Source organism: Sceloporus occidentalis, unplaced genomic scaffold (genome assembly GCF_023333645.1).
Source record: "Sceloporus occidentalis isolate IW3139 unplaced genomic scaffold, rSceOcc1.0.p SCAF_3, whole genome shotgun sequence".
In the NCBI taxonomy this organism is placed as follows: Eukaryota; Metazoa; Chordata; class Lepidosauria; order Squamata; family Phrynosomatidae; genus Sceloporus; species Sceloporus occidentalis.
The window spans coordinates 8,981,040-8,998,255 of NW_028316983.1; the positions used below are offsets into that span (position 1 = coordinate 8,981,040).

The 17,216-nt window shown below is 41.5% G+C and overlaps 1 protein-coding gene across 1 annotated transcript; it reads left to right on the forward strand.

The window, feature by feature from the left end:
* The first annotated feature begins 342 nt into the window (after positions 1-342).
* On the forward strand, positions 343-16,291 carry PTK6 (protein tyrosine kinase 6). Its single transcript, XM_089518464.1, has 8 exons — positions 343-751; positions 6,023-6,144; positions 6,632-6,795; positions 9,217-9,370; positions 12,654-12,815; positions 13,870-14,051; positions 14,967-15,120; positions 15,278-16,291. Exons 1-8 carry the CDS (start codon positions 513-515, stop codon positions 15,463-15,465), a joined length of 1,365 nt encoding a protein of 454 aa, XP_089374590.1. The 5' UTR covers positions 343-512; the 3' UTR covers positions 15,466-16,291.
* The last annotated feature ends 925 nt before the right edge of the window (positions 16,292-17,216 follow it).

Sequence of the window (17,216 nt, forward strand, 5' to 3'; positions counted from 1 at the left end):
GCTGTCTTTACAGCACTCTGGTGTTGCTTGGCCATACATGTCCCAGTGTTCACCTGTGAAACATGGGCGGTATGGTAAGATTCCCCCCTACTTAAGCATCCCTAGAACAGGTTCCACAAGCCAGCTCAGCTTTGTACCAGAGAGCATTTCACATTGTTTTTGTGTGTCATCACCACCTTCTTCCTCTTCTTTTTTTCCCTCTCTCTGTTCAAGGAGCAGCAAAAAGGCAGGTCTGGGATATATTATTACCATTGCTCTCCCATAAAGAGGAAGTGGAGAAGGGTTTTTCCCACATGTCAGAGTCTCCGCCTGGCAGTCTCGCCTTGACCGGGTACCAAGAAGACAACTCAGCAGGTTTGCAAAGACTTCCTTGTATTGGATCAGTGTGGAGAACCTCACTGAACAAGTATGTATCTGTGAAGAGGCTTCGTGAAGTTGTGGTGCATCTCAGAGAAAGAGAGGCCTTTTCCCTTGGTCTGCTAGGACTTCACCTTCTTGCCCTGATTAGCATCATGACTTCCAAGCCAGTCCCACCACTAAGAATGAGGAACAGGCTTTATACCAGTCTATGGGATTTTAATGGTATGACAGAAACTGAATTAAGCTTCCGGGCAGGAGACCTTTTCCAGGTGATTGAGAAGAAAGGAGAATGGTGGTGGGCCAAGAAATTAGATGCCGCAGGCAAGAATTTCCAGGAAGGTTATGTTCCCTCCAACTACTTGGCCAAGCAAGAGACTATGGAAGCAGAACCGTAAGTACTCATTGGTGTGTGTGTATCTATAGAGTTTTATCACATTGGGGCTAATTTAGGCATTAAAGAGAGATTAAAGCACATTTAAAGCATCCCGCAAATAAAACGAAACTGGTGAGTAATTGCGTGAATGATTATCACATGCACTTGCGCAAATAAAGTGATACTGGTAAGGCACTGTCACTGAAATCCCCAAAGTAAAAAATATGTGCATTAATACTTCTTTGTGTCCACTTTAATGGCAGGTTTTGTGCAAGGTTGTGTGAAAGTTTTGCAGAATTACATGATTTTTCCAGGATTTTCATGGGATAAACTGATCTCCTTCATGTGATAAACTGCTATGTGTGTGTTGTATGCCATCATGTCATTTCGGACTTACAGCGAACCTATCACAGAGTTTTCTTTGCAATATTTGTTCAGAGTGGGTTTGATAATGACATTGGCATCCTTTGAGGCTGAGAGAGTGTGGTAGACAGGTTTTTTTTTAAAAAGGCCAGACTTGGATTCTATGTGCATTGGATTTCACCATCCCTCCATCCGTCTCTTCCCATCTTGTTTTGCACTTATAAAAGCTGGCTAGATATGCAAAACAAGGACAGATATATGTATATGTTACACTTGCTGCTGGTCATTTGGGAAAGACATACAAGGACACTTTTTCAGCTGCTTTTGAAATGTCCCAGTTTCTCTCTCTTCCTCCCACTTTCCCCCTTCATCCCTGGCTTGCTTTAGTTGCTGCAAATTGAGTTCACAATGTCAAAGTGAGAGCCAGCATTGTGTAGCGGTTTGAGCATTGAACTATGACTCTGGAGACCAGAGTTCAAATCCTGTCTTGACCATGTAAACCCACTGGGTGACCTTGGGCAAGTCACACTCTCTCAACCTCAGGGGAAAGCAAGGGCAAACCCTTTCTGAAGAAACTTGCCAAGAAAACCCTTTGATAAGTTTGCCTTAGGGTCGGCATAGGTCAGAAACGAATTGAAGGCACACAACAAGAACCAAGTTTCTCTCTCTTCCTCCCAGTTTCTCCCCAGCTTACTTCAGTTGCTGCAAACTGAATTCTCAATGCAAAAGCAGTTTGCCCTCTATTCACTTGGTGAGAGGAGAGGAGGGGGCAGAATCTTGCCTTTTCCTGTAGACTCAGGCAAAAGCAAACTGCTGCAGCCTCTCCTAGTTTGTTTATTCCTTCTCATTAACAACTTTTGCTACCAGACCCTGGTATTGCTTGACCACATGTGTCCCAGTTTTCATCTATGAAATGTTGGTGGGTATGGGTTGATATGATATGAGTGTACATTTATGCAACACTTTGGCTAGCCATTGGAAAAGGCATTCAGGAGTGTATAATAAGACAGCAATTCCACTGTGAGAATTACATGTTACCACCTTTGCAGCATCTGAGCATCATGTACTTACTGTCAAACCTATTCCTTTTAACCAAAGGAACTAGAAACATGATTTGAACATAATCACAAAATAAAATATAGAAACCTGAGTGCTCCACTCACTTTCTGATTTATTTATTTGGCTCTTAGGAGGAATTACAACAATGTGTGCGGTGCAGTTTCAAAGCATTCTGCACAAAGCTTGTCATTGAGAAACATGACTATAGATAGAATAAGGGTGGGAATCATGTAGTCTTTCAGATTTGTTTGCCCTGTGACTAGAAAGACAAATAAGGAAACTCTGCTACTTATGAACACTGATTTAATAATGATGCACAAATTCACTAAACTCTTAAATTGCATATGTTTACTCCAATAATACATTTTAACCATCCAGTGGAATAATAAAACCATATAAGACATCTAGAAAATAAAGAAAAATAGAGAAAAAATATTTTAAACAGACCATAATGTTAGACATCCCACTCCTAAACTTTAAATAGATAATATCAAGGGAACAATCATATATGAGTAAGGTATAATATCCAGGAATTAAAATGTAAGCCCTCAAAGAAAATACCAAGTCCAATAAGTTTTTTATTTAGGTTTTACAAAACATGAAGTCTGAGATCCTCCTATGACTTGAAGGAATGTTGGAAATAAGTTTGATCAAACATAAGGTTTAGGATCCTGTGACTTCAAGCACCTTGAACTGCCTGACGATCAGTATTCCTCACCATTAGCTAAATGGGATAGGGCTTCTGGGATTTGCAGCCAGCACCAGGAGGCCTGCATAATTCCCATCTGTGATGGAGAACAACAGAGCTAAAAAGGAACAAATGACTTTCATTCCAACCTATTGTCCCAGAGAGAAAAAAGATTTCTTTCTAGTGTATGAGGACTTTATCTTCAACTGATAACATATTTTAATGTTTTTCCCCACCTCCCAAGATAAGCCTGTGAAATGCAAACTCAGCACAGTGCACCAGAAGGAGAGATTTCAGGGTCTGGGTGATCTCAAGTATGCAAGCCAAGCTGTATGTACAAAGTGAAAGTACCTAAAATGCCCTAAAACAAATGGATGCCCCTAGACTGGGGTGGGTCATGCCAGGAGTCAAAGGAATATGTTGTCATCTCCTGTACCCTTCTGGAATCATTGATTTGTCTTAGATTAAAAACAAGGTGCATGCTTCCTATACACCTTGCTTTAAAGCAAAAGTATCTGGTTTCTGCTACTGCAACACTAACAACTGGCAGGAATGTGAGGTCCTGCAGAAGGTATTGAGAGATACACATGCCTTTGTATTATTGATCATTGCCTGAGCTAAACAGGACTTTGTCCAAGCTGACTTGGCAAGAACTTTCTTTGGGGGTCCTTCTGATGGCCTGGATGTGGCTAATACTCCAGGCTGTGGCCTTCTTTTCACCCAGCCACTGTGGATTTGCCTGAAATGGAAAGCTGGATGTTTAGACACTGACAAAGAACCAGGGTACTTCTTTATATCATGATTGGTGGAAGAGAACAGGCCAGGGCATATTAATACATATACATGAAATGACACAATGCACACTATATGGTGTTGTGATGCTGGGTGTGTCTTTGCATGCCATCTCTGCCAGCATAGGAATTCTTAACTGAAACATCTCTGTTGACTTTTTCATACTCCAGTTATAGCACCTCTACTTTGATTTCCATGGCTCCATTCTTTGGAATAATGGGATTTGCAGTATAAGGAGGGAGACTTAGAGAAAATTATCTGCCGGAGAGCTCTAGTGCCTCACTACAAACCAAGGGTTCTCTAGGATGCAACCATGGCAGTTAAATTGGAATCATAAAACTATAAGTGTGTAGTACCTGTAGTGTGAAATGGCCCCTAATGGCCATCCAACCTCTACTTAAAAATCTCTAGGAAAGTAGAGGACCCATCTGCTGAAGACTGCTACTATCAAACAACTCTAGTGATCAGGAAACGTTTCCTAATTTTTAGTCATTCCCTATTCAAAGACAGTATTTCAAAGAGAAGGTTTTAAATTTTGTTGTTAATATCAGCTGTGTTAGCTGCCTTGCGTCTTTTCCAGGGAGGAAGGAAAGAAGGAAAAAAAGAAAGAAAGAACTGTAGCACGCTAACAGGTGTTACACAGCATCTTCAAGTCTCCTCACTAATGCAAAACTGCAGCAGGATTCAGAATTTGCTTCACATGAGTACCAGAGTAATTACAACCATTTTCTGTAAACAGGGATCTTGGCACCATCATTTTGAGACCATCTGATGTGATCTTTCCTCATGTTGCAACTCTAGAACAGGTGTGTTGCACACCCACAAAAGACTGGATTTTTTTTCTTTGCTAGAACCTTGATTATTTTATGGTTTTTTGGCAAAAAAAAGTTGGGTTTTTTAGTCATCTAGCACAAAGTTAGGGACTCTGTGACCTTCGTGACATTCTTATCCCATCAGCTCCAGTCGGCCTGTTCCATGACTGAGGTGATGGAGTGGACATCCAACAATATCTGGATTTTCACAGGTTTCCCCTTTTGACTTGAGAGAGGTAGTTTAAGCACTGGACTATGACTCTGGAGATCAGGGACTGATTCCCTACTCAGCCATGGAAATCTGCTGGATGACCTTGGGCACACATTCTCAACCACAAAAAACCTTACGATAGGTGTCTTAGGGTTGCCATAAATCAGAAACTGCTTGAAGGCACACAATAACAAAGTACCTTTAGATTATTTCATTTTGTTTGACCTGATCACACTCTCTCACTGGCCTAAAGCAGTGGTTCCCAAACTTTTCCATTATTTTGGACTTTACCTCCCAGAATTCCTGACTGTTGACCAAGTTGGCTGGACTTTATGGGAGCTGGAGTCCAAAACATCTGGAGGACCAATGTTTGGGAACCACTGGCTTAGAAGAAGACAATAGCAAATCTCCTTTGAATAAGTCTTGCCAAGAAAATGTTAGGGGAGGGTCACCATATGTCAGAATCTACTTGAAGGCACATAAAAACAACAGTAGCTTTTTAGCTGTTGCTCTCAGAAGTTTAACATATTTGAATTGTTGTTAATTTTTTAAAAAATGTGTTGTTAGAGGCACTGATTCTTTTTATTGCTTTGTTGTAAGCTATCACAGGGGTTCCACTGAAAGATGTCATTATGAGACTGCATGTTCACAAAACAAATAAATTTGCATTTGACCACACTGAAATCTCAATGTGTGTTTGTGTGTGAACAAGGGGTGAAGGTTGCATTTAGGTGTGTTCCCTTTCATAATGAAATTATGTTAGTAGAGATGTTCTAGTGTGGAGTGCTCATGTTCGAGTTGTAGGCTAACTGGTCATGCTCTCTTCCAGAGGGCACCATTCCATTCCAATATACTCACACTTCTTAAAATTAATTCCTCTGTTCCAAGAATTAGCTAAAATTCCAAGACCACTGAGCATACTGTCCTTATGTGTGAGCAAGCAACATCAGAGTGCAGTCAAGATGGCAGAAGTTATTAATAAGGAAGAACAGAGAAGCTAGGAGAGCGTGCTCCAGTTTGCTTTTGCCTAACTCTACCGGGAAGACCAAACTTTTACCCTCTCCACTCCCCCAGCTGAGGAAACTGAGTGCAAACTACTTTTGCACTTTTAACTCAATGTACACCAATTCAAGTAAGTTGAGGACAAAGGGGGGGAAACGGGAGAAGGAGAAAGAAACTGGGACATTTTAAAAGCAGCTAAAAAAGTGGGGTGTCTGAGGATTAATTGGGACTGTCCCTGCCAAATTGGGACTTGAAGAGTATGAACTCTTTTTGCCATTGTGGGAAGCAAAATGCTGGATTATGTAGGCCTGTAGATCTGATCCACATATTCAGTTTATTATGCTCATATCCTGCTCCTATAGGTGGTTTTTTGGACAGATCTCCCGTTCTGAAACAGTACATCGGCTGATGTCAGAAGAAAATAAAACAGGGGCCTTTCTGATCCGCATCAGTGAGAAAAAGGGAGCTGAATATGTTTTGTCAGGTAAGGATGTTGGATTTTCTTTCCTACTGGAGTGACCAGATGCAAACAAAGAGAAGCCATCTGTGATTTTCATACTCATTTTTTATTTGTTGCTATTATTTCTTGGCTGCTTTTGGAGCAGTGTACAATAAAAGAATGTAACACACAATAGATATACTCAGAAACAGATCACAGAAGATTAGGCCTGGGGGAACTCTATGGCCTTTCAGATGATGGAGCTATGGCAGTTAAAGTGGCATCAGTCAGCTGCAGGTGTATAGCAGAGAGACAAAGTAGGAGGAATGTTTCTCCAAAGCCCTACCCACAGTCATGCCACCAGAGAGAAAGAGACTCTCCTGAGTGCCCATGCTGTGTGTGGGAGCTGGCATCTTGCCCAATGTTTAAAGGCTAGCACTTATGAGAATTGGAAGATATCAACATGTTTAATGACATGGGTGTTTCCCTCCTACAACTCTGCCCTTCATCTTTATTTCCCACAATTTCACAGTGCGAGATGACTCACTGGTGAGGCACTACAAGATTTTGCGTAACACCCAGGGGAATTTCTACATGAATGCCACCCGGTCCTTTCCAGATCTGCCTTCTCTCATTGAGCACTACAGAGGGAAAGGTCTCACTCATGGGCTGAAGCTCTTGATCCCTTGCTATAAGGTAAGGGTAGAAAGTAGAAAGACATTACTCCCTACAGGGCAATGCAGCATAACTTTGTTCCAGTATTACTTCCAGCTAATCACACTTATATCCTGTATTGTGCATTGTGTGCCTTCAAGTCATTTCCGACTTAATGGCGACCGTAAGGCAAACCTATCATAGGGTTTTCTTGGCAAGATTTGTTCAGAGGAGGTTTGCCATTGCCATCCTCTGAGACTGAGAGGGTGTGACTTGCCTAAGTTCACCAGTGGGTTTCATGGCTGAGCAGGAATCAAATGCTATTGCATGCAAAAATACAGCGACTTACCCCTGCCAGGATACAATTGCTTATGGGATGCAACTGGGAATTAACGCACAAAAAATGCTGTCGGTGCTACCGGGCAACTGCATCCAGGCTCCTAGCCATGCTCAGCTGGCCACTTTTCAAATACAGAAAGCGGCTGGCTGAGCGCAGCTAGGAGCCTGGATGCAGCCAAGATGCAGTCACCCTGTGGCATCGGTGGCATTTTTTGTGCGATAATTCCCAGTAGCATCCCGTAAGTGACTGTATGCTGGCAGGAGTAAGTCGCTTTAGTTTTGCATGCGATAAACTATGCTCCAACCACTACACCATGTTGGCTCTCTAGTAATACCCTTAATAGGCCTAAATACCATCATGGATGGCTTAAAGCTCTTCCTGACAGTAACTGGGGCTTTGATGATGTTGTTGTTGTGTGCCTTCAAGCCCTGGTGGTCACCCAGTGGGTTTCATGGCCAAGCAGAAATTGAACTCTGGTTTCCAGTCCAAAACTCAAACCATTATGCCACACTGGCTCTTGTGTCTTGCTAGTCAACATAATACCAGGCTCTGGAGTGGTTTACTTGGCCCTTTGAGATTTGATGGAAGAGCACATGATAAAAAGAAATCAGACCTTGGCTGAATTGTGCTTTATTTCCTCTTGTCAAACATTCCAGCCAGACAGCATATGACCACTCCAAACCAGAATTTCCAGTTGCCAGAAAGAGAAGTGGAAAAAAGTAGGACCTGGCTAGTCTTGTTTTTTCCTCTTATTCTTTGTTATTATTGTGTGCCTTCAAGTCTTTTCTGGCTTATGGCAACCCTAAGATAAACCTACCATGAGGTTTTTCTTGGCAGAATTTGTTCAGAAGGGGTTTGCTTTTGCCTGCCTCTGAGGCTGAGAGAGTGTGACTTGCCTAAAGTCACCCAGCAAGTTTCCATGCCCAAGCAGGGATTCTTTGCATCCTGCCTCTTGCTCAGCCATTTCTCACACGATCCAATGTTTCACAGATGAAAACTGAGACACAGATGCTCAAACTACATTAGACCATGGTCAGAATGGTATAGACAGTAGACAAGCTATGAGTGGCTGCAGCTTTTGCAAACTGCATGATTCTGCCCCCTTCTTTTCCTGCCGTGCCCCTGCTGAGTTAATTCTTAATTAATGCTTTTGCACTTTGAACTCAGTTTGCAGCAATTGAAGTAAACTGATAACAAAGAGGGAAAGTGGGAGGAAGAGAAAGAAGCTAGGATATTTTAAATGCAGGTGAGAAAGTGGGATGGCAGAGGATTAATTGGGACAGGTATATAATTCTTCATTACTGGGATTTGTGTAGCTTTTCTTGCACATTACTGTAGACTTTATTGATCTGCTGGTTTAATTGTCTTACCTATCAGTTTTTGATGGCTTTTGTTCTGAAAATGCAGGATATAAATACAGTGGACCCTCGGTATCTGCTGAGATTTGGTTCCAGGACCGCCTCAGATATCAAAATCAGTGGATGCTCAAGTCCCATTTATTATAACATCATAGTAAAATGATATCCCTTATATAAAATGGCAAAACCAAGGTTTGCTTTTTGGAATTTATATATTATAAAAACATTTTCAAGCTGTGGTTGATTGAATTTGTGAGTAAAGGATCTGTAGATATGGAGAGCCAGCTGTAGTTAATAGTGATTAAACTAGTTCCTAAAGCCATTCAAAACCAATTAAAACAGTTTAACTCTTAAGCTTATATGAAACCAACAGTCACATGTAGTGTAAATATGTCCAAGTTCTTCTGTGGTTCAACAGCTGAGCAGTTAAGCAACACAGAGAGAATACTAAAAGTCACTGTCATATTATTTTTTTAAATGAAAAAACCAAAGAAGAAATCCTTTCAAAGACTCCACTGTTATGCAGATCAATGTTGGTCAAAGTAGTGGATTGCTGCTTGTTCACAAACCATTGGCTGCTGATTTATACAAAGTTTCTAGGAAAGAAAGAAACAGTTTCAGCCAATGGCTACAAATATGATTCTGGTCCCTAACATGTCAGAGAGAAAAAATCTACAGTCCCCCACAATAGACAGCTTAAAAGGCCCTGATGTAGCTCTCTGGGTAACCCTTCATGAAGGTTTTGCCATTTCTTTTTCACTCCAGCAAGAACCAAAGTCAATGCCACACTGGGATGACTGGGAAAGGCCAAAGGAAGAGTTCAGCCTCATCCGGAAGGTGGGTGCAGGTTACTTTGGAGAAGTCTATGAAGGATACTGGAAGAACAAAGTCAAAGTGGCAATCAAAGTCCTCCCTAGAGGTGAGAATTTGGCTTGGCGTAGGAAGAAGTCAGACTTTTGGTTCATAGCAATAGCAATAACAGCTTCATTTATATACTTCATTTAGTCCAGGAGTGAGCAAACTCCACAAGTTTAAGACCAGGGTGGCCACTGGCCAACTCAGCAGCATCCCCTGAGATTTTAGGTACAAAAGCAGAGACCAGAGGTCCATCTACACTGTAGAAATAATGCAGTTTGACACCACTTTAAGTGTTCTAGCACTTAAATCCATCCTATCGATTTCCTGGGATTTATAGTTTTACAAAGTCTTTACTCTTCCCTTCCAAAGAGTGCTGGTGCCTCACCAAACTATCAACCCTAGGATTTGGTAGGATGGAGCCATGGAAGTTAAAGTGGTGTGAAACTGCATTATTTCTACAATGTAGATGCACCCCAAGAGGCAAGGCATTGTGATGTCACAATGCAGGACCCCTATGATTTCATGGGCCAGGGCAGGCAAGAATTGACAAGCAGCCTAGAACTGCTTTTGAATCAGATGATTATCCTTGTGCCTGTTTCTGTAATTTGGGTGAATGGGTCAAGAATCTGGGTAAAACCCAGCAAAGTGGGTAATAGGGCAACCTGGAGCCAGGGTGACAGGAGGATTACCCAAATTTGGCAGGTAAGGTATGCATCAAAATGTGACAGTAGCTACAATCAACAGTTGCAACAGTTTCAAATCCCACCTAGCTTTATGTTATGACACATGGTGAGTTTTCCCAAGCCATTTGTTGTTCTTGGGACTGAAAGATGGCTCAGAGAAGTTTCTCCCCTTAGGCTGTGTTCTGCTTCTTCCAGGACCTGGCCAAAAAGTTGGCTCACAGCTTCATGATGCTAATGTCCTACTCCCTGCTTCCCTCCAAATATACAAGGTGCTCGAGTGCACTCACCCACCAGATTTTTTTGGAGCACGAACCTTGCACAATTAGACAAAGATGCAAAGACCTTTCATGTAGTGCCAGTGAGCTTTGGTGGAACCAAATGGGGATCGGGAGAGATGAGTGCCCCGATTTTAAAGCCCCCCCATACATTTTTGTCTCTCATGCTGCTTGTCCTGAGACTTGCCTTTCCTTTCTCCGTCTCTTCCACTCACAACCAAAATAAAGCTTAATAACAAAATAGATCCAGAGGCAAGTGCCCAGGGGAACAGAAAACAACAAGTGAACTCCCAAGTTGAGCTGGCCTAAGTAAAAGGATCTTGGATAGCTTCGTGAGAACAGTGATTCACAATCCAAGAAGATTTGCAGGTTTTGGGTGACTCAGCCATCGGTGTGACATTTGGAGAGGTTCCTGCGTTTGCATGCTTAGCATGCCAGTGGGTTTCCAACTGATTATATAAGTGGGGTAGAGTTCAAGTACCAACCATAGCTTTCTTGTCTTGGCGAATCTATCTCAGCCAGCCTTGAGGGACAAGGTGGAGATTCCCAAGCAGGTGTGCCTGAGCTGGGATTCGAACTCTGCTCTCCACAGTCATAATCCATTGCTCAAATCACTAGACCATACTGGCTCAATACTCTTCAACATTTCACAGATGAAAACCAGGATGCATTTGGCTTCAACATCCGAGTGTGGTCAAGATGATAAAAGATATTAAAAAGGAAGAAAATACAAGCTAGGAGAGGCTTGCAGCAGTTTGCTTTTGCTTGAGCCAACTGAGATGGGCAAGATTATGTCTCCTCCTCTCCCTTTCCCACTGCTGAGTTAATGGAGTGTAAACCACTTTTGCACTTTGAACTCAGTTTGCAGCTATTGGTGTAAGATGCAGAGAAAGGGGCAAAGTGGGAGGAGAAGAGAGAAACGGACATTTTAAAAGCAGTTGAGAAAGTGGGATGATAGAGGATTAATTGGGACTGTCTCTGTTAAATTGGGACAATTGGAGGGTATGGAAATCTAGAGGTGTGAAGGGCCACAGAAACAGCACTGGGAGACCCATACTTTGCCATCTCTGAAGATGTTTTAGGCATATTTTAAAAAGGAATGTGCAGTTTAGCTCCCTAGTAACACTGCTACTGAAAGAACCTTCTTCCCCCACAAGCAAGAGCCATCACTTCTTTAACCAGCTTCAAAACGGAGTTGAAAACCATCCTGTTCAGAGTAGCCTTCCCAGGCATTGCATAATTGTCGCTTGCTATTTGGTGTTCTTTTGTTATCTGTTTATCAAACCACTTCCTGTATTGCTATATACTGTATATGCATTATCCTGCTTGAGAGTATGTATTTTCCCTGGGAAATGATTAATCATCCATTATGAAGCCAAGCCCTCCCTCCAGTCCATCTGCCTTGGTCCAGGCCTTGGAGAAGAACTGCTGGACCTCTTACCCTTTCCCTCCACCACTCTCTTCTCCTTCTGTGTCATGTCTTTTTAGATTGTAAGCCCGAGGGCAGGGAACCGTCTAACTAAAAAGATTGTATGTACAGCGCTGTGTAAATTTACAGCGCTTCATAAATAAAGGTTAATAATAAGTATGCAAAACGTAAACCAGAAAGTCAAACAGGAACAATAAGAAAAGTACCCAAGGAAATCTCCTTTGGATGGATACAACTTCAGGATGATCCTCTCTCTTTTTCTAAAGTTAAATTTTATGCTTTGTCCCTTTATACTCCTGCATAACAACTACCCCTGTGCATCATATTAGACAGAACCTCTATTAAGAAACTAAAGGTCATATGTACAATACATACCCTCCCACTGACCCATTTTGGCAGGGAGAATTCCAAATAATCCTCTGTTACCCCATTTTTTTAGTTGCTTTAAAACCATCCCAGTTTCTGTCTCCACCTCCCACTTTCCCCCTCTGTTCTCAGTTTACTTCCATTACCGCAAACTGAGTTCAAAGTGCAAAAGTAATTTGCTCTCAATTAACTCAGTGAGATTAGAGAAAAGGTGGAATCTTGCCCTTTCCTGGAAGTTCGGGCAAAAGCAAACAGCTGCAACCTTTCCTAGCTTGTGTATTCCTCCCCATTCATATTTTTTGTCATCTTGACCACATTCTGATGTTGCTCGGCTAAATGTGTCCTGGATGAGATCTGTGATATGTAAGAGATATGCTCTTTGTCTTCATTTGAGAGAGACAAAGTAATGGAGGAGCCATGAAAGCAAATGTGGGAATAGGTGGTTGGAGGGATGGGTAAGAACAAGAGGAAAACAAGACTTCTCACATCTTGTTGGAGTTTGAAAACAAGGAAGTTTCCATTTGAATATCATGCCTCAGTTCCTTGTCCTTTTTTCATATGTGGATATCTAAATTGTCTCCCCTTTTCCAGCTGACTTGACGCACCAGGAAATGTTCAAGAATGAAATCGAGGCAATGAAGAAACTGAGGCACAAACACATTCTCTCACTATATGCCATCTCTTCCCTCGGGGACCCTGTGTACATCATCACAGAGATCATGAGCAAAGGGAACCTACTGGAATTCCTCCGAGGTGAGGCCTTTTGCTGACTCTTCTCATTCACTGGTGGCAGCACTGTCTTTTATTCCCTATATCTGAAAGTTCTTGCATTTGTGTTTTTGTATATGATCACACATTTATATGTAGTCCGATGCTGCTACATTCGTCACGACAAGAAAGAATGAGGCCTTCAGGGGAGGGACTTCATCACACAAGACTGGTAAATCACAATTACAGCAGTATAATGGCCTCTTTTGCTGGTATTTATCATGTCTCTCCTATTGCTGCTTTGCATTTCAGTTGTTTGTGGAGTGCACCTTTTCACTGATAGGAAAAACTTGTCAATGGCTCCCAATATCACTTCCTCTGGTGCAGTAATAAGTCCTTCTTGCTGTAGTCCTGATATTTTGGCAGTCATTTGGTACGAGTGGGTATGATTCTCCCCCTGCCCTCCTCACTACTTCCAAGCAGATTGAGGTTGCTTTTACTTAGTTTTCCTTTGCTTTTCTAATTCTTTATTTTTTTAAAAAATATATTTTTCATCATCTGGCAATCATAGCAAAATGAATATGTAAATAAATCAAAAGGTACTGGATACATGCACTGGATAGGATTGTACACAGAAAGGAAGGTGAGGTTAGTGAAGAGGTGCAGAAAAGCGAGTGCAGGACCATGGATCACCAAAGCAGCAGAATAGTACACTTACAGAGAAGCGTAATAGTGATTGTTTTCAAGCCAGTATTTTTCTGTTTGCTTCAATGACATGATTGATGCAAGACAACTGGCTGGTGTGATAAAGTCCTCAGAGATATTTTTAGGAAGGGTGTGAGAGTGGTCCTTCTTGGTAGCTGCTCTTAAATTGTTGAACTCTGTCCCACAGGAAAGTTGGGAGGCATTCTTCCTGTTTTTGAATAACTGGATTTGAATCAATCAGTTTGTGTTCTAGCTTTTGGAGGAGCTTAAAACAAGCCTATGAGTACACTGGGAAAACCTTTCATCTGACTGACTGGCTGATACAAAACATTCAGAAGAACCCTGTGTGGCAAGAGATGGACATCTAAGAAAGTCCTCCTGTGCTTCTTTCTAGGTCCCGAAGGAGAGTGGCTGCAAAAAGTAGAGTTGGTGGATTTGGCATCTCAAGTGGCAGAGGGGATGTGCTACCTAGAGTCCCAGAATTTTATCCACCGGGATCTGGCTGCCAGAAACATTTTGGTGGGAGAAAACAACATCTGCAAAGTGGGAGATTTTGGAATGGCCAGGCTTATCAAGGTATATTTGCAGTCTAGCATGGGATTTGTGTGTGCGCGTGCGTGCGTGCGTGCGTGCGTGTGTGTAGGATGGGAGTCAGTATAAAATAGCCTGGATAAAATCAGTTAAGCCAAAAGGCTTTTTTAAAAAGCTAAGTGCTAAGTTTATTTGCATGTTAGTGACAATCAGAATTCCAGGGTGAGAGAATTCCACAAATCGGGTGCCATCACAGAAAATAATAATAATAATAATAATAATAATAATAATAAAGAAGAGGAAGAAGAAGAAGACTGTCCAGGGAAGAATAATACAGTGGTCCCTCCACATTCGTGGGGATTAGAGGTCGAGGACCGCTGTGAATGCAGAAAAAACACATTTTTTAAAAAAAAAAAACCTATTGTTTTTTTACCTAAGAGAGCACCCCTCTAGGAATTTCCAGGTCCTCCAGTGCAACTCTATGGTCAACATATGCTAGAAGATTATCATAGAATCATGGTGGAGGACCTACAAATGCCTAGAGAAGTGTTTTCTCTAGGACTGTCTAGGTTCTCCAGCACAACTCTATGGTCAACTTCCAGCTGAATTGTGCTGGAGGACTTACAGAGCTACAGATGTGGAGGGCCAACTCTAAAGTGTGGGCCATTCTAGCCTCCCTGGGGAGGGAGTTCCAGAGGTGAAGGTCAACCACTAAGAAGGTCCTCTCATACCTCCCAATAAGCCATGTATGTTAGCCGGCTTGGGTCCCACTTTGGGAGAAAGGTGGGATATAAATAAATAAATAAATAAATAAATAAATAAATAAAATGTGAACTGAAAGAAGATCCTTTCCTGAAAATCTCAGGGTCTGGGCAGGCTGATATAGGGAAATATGGAATTCACTGTACTAAAAACTTACAATACAACAATATAGTACATTTGGTTCTTCTCTTTTTACAGGATGACATCTACCTCTCTTACTCCAGCAACGTTCCCTACAAATGGACAGCACCAGAGGCACTTTCCCATGGACGCTATTCCATCAAATCTGATGTTTGGTCCTTTGGAATTCTCCTCTATGAAATCATGACCCTTGGGCAAAATCCATACCCAGGTACAAAGACACAAACCTTGTGGTTCATGTGGTTTTACTTGGGGGGAAATATCAGATTTTGAAAGAGATCAATCAACCAAAAAAGGATCACTGATACAGTGGCATTTTGTTTGTCATCTTTTATTATTAACCACACACTTTTTACCTTCTTTGCCAGGTATGACCAACAGTGAAGTTTTCAAGCATGTCCAAACTGGCTTCAAGATGCACTGCCCTCCAAAGTGTTCTCCCACAATCTATGGCATCATGTGTAAATGCTGGAAACTTAATCCAAATGAACGGCCAGACTTCAAGAATCTCAAAGGGGAACTTCAGAGTATCACCAACTATGAGAATCCAGAATGAAAGCGACCCCTCTTCATTTTAATATTTCACAACAACTTTGGTATGGAAAGGAAATCACCAGCATCTTTGAAATTCACAAACATCTAATGGATATGTGAGCAAGACTCCATGTGATAGTGGCATAAAATGGCCTTTGATAACAGAAACAGGATATTAATGTCACTTTGTCTACTTTGTACTGCACATTGTAATCCAAGGAGTACATGTGTAATTGGCACTCACAAAAGATGCATGGATGTCCACCTGGATATAGAAATCATCATGCACAATCATGCACAAGGAAGGTAAACTCATGCACAATGGGACAACTATATGTTTTTCTGTATCTGTGACTGGATTTGAAAGAAGTAAGTGAAGCAGAAAATAGAGAAGTCCAGTCAAAAATGAAGGCTGTATTCTGAAGAAAAAGTTCAGTGGATTCTTGTATTTCCTGCAATATTGTCTGATGGTGCAATACTCAATCTGCAATATTGTAATTCAGATTTGCACTTTTTCTACGGTGGTTTTAGAATTGCATGGGGCCATGCCCAAAGAGGAGACTTTGGATACTGTGTGTGTCTGCAGCAACAACAAAAGTGAAGAACCTCAATTGATGAGGATGTAGTCCTTTAGCGATGCAGTCGTTTAGAGAAATATGTGCTAACCAAATCTTTCACAATAAATGGCTACATTTCTGGGGACTATTAAAAACAGCTCCATGCTGCCTGGTATGCTGTATTGTGTTTATTGAAAATATGTTATGGGTAGGTGGGGGGACAGTTTTCTTTACCTCACTTGTGAAGGAAGGTCAAATAAATACTGTAACACCATCGGTTAATTTATTGTATTAAAAGATTAATTCAATTTGTCCCTTTTTATTTTTAAATAACCCACACAGTTTATTTCATCCTATAAGTGGGCTGTAGAAACCAACAAAGATTCGCAGATTTGTGGTGGCCTGTTTTCTTATAACATAGAGTCAGTGATGTAGTAGTTTGAGTGTTGGACTAGGACACTGGAAGACAGGATTCAAATCCCAGCTCAGCCATGGAAACTCACTGGGTGACCTTGGGCAAGTCGCACTCTCTCAGCCTCAGAGAATGGCAATGGCAAGCCCCCTCTGATGAAATTTGCCAAGAAACCCTATGATAGGTTTGCCTTAGAGGCACACAACAACAACAACAACAACAAATGTTTTCTTAAGGCAGAACACATGTCATCCAAGGCATGAAGTGTTATCGTTAATTAGCAAATGGATATAAAAAACTAAAGTATGTGCTTTCATGTGGTCTATTGATTTATGGTGAACCCATGAATTTCATAGGGTTTTCTTAGGCTGGGATTATTCAGAAGTGCTTTTCCATTGCCTGCCTTTGAATCTAGTCTACAGCACCTGGTATTCCTTGACCGAAATACTTTCATTATGTCATTTCAAATGCTGTTTTCTAGAGTTTGGAGGATTTATCAGGTCGGGAGAGGGGACCCTAAAACAGTTCCGAAGGGCTAAATTTACAAAAAAATGTACTTTTTTTCCCCAGATTTTTTTTTTTCCTAGCAGAGATCTGGGGAAGGAGACTGGCAAGTCAGAGGTTTGGGGATCCTATCAATCTCAGAAGAACCCCCAAAGCATTGCCAAGTTTTCATTCTTGATTTAAATCTCATTGGTAGTCCTTTCTGGAATAGATTTACCAAGTTCCCATTGATCCAGTGGGAAGTAACAACTATATTTACTTGATGGACTCTATGCAACTGAGTGGCCTATAATATTCTGA

Coding starts and splice junctions, on each gene's coding strand:
- PTK6 (XM_089518464.1), top strand. CDS start 513: ATGACTTCCAAGCCAGTCCCACCACTAAGAATGAGGAACAGGCTTTAT. Junction 6,796..9,216: donor TCTTGATCCCTTGCTATAAG/GTAAGGGTAGAA, acceptor TTTTCACTCCAG/CAAGAACCAAAGTCAATGCC. Junction 15,121..15,277: donor TGGGCAAAATCCATACCCAG/GTACAAAGACAC, acceptor CTTCTTTGCCAG/GTATGACCAACAGTGAAGTT.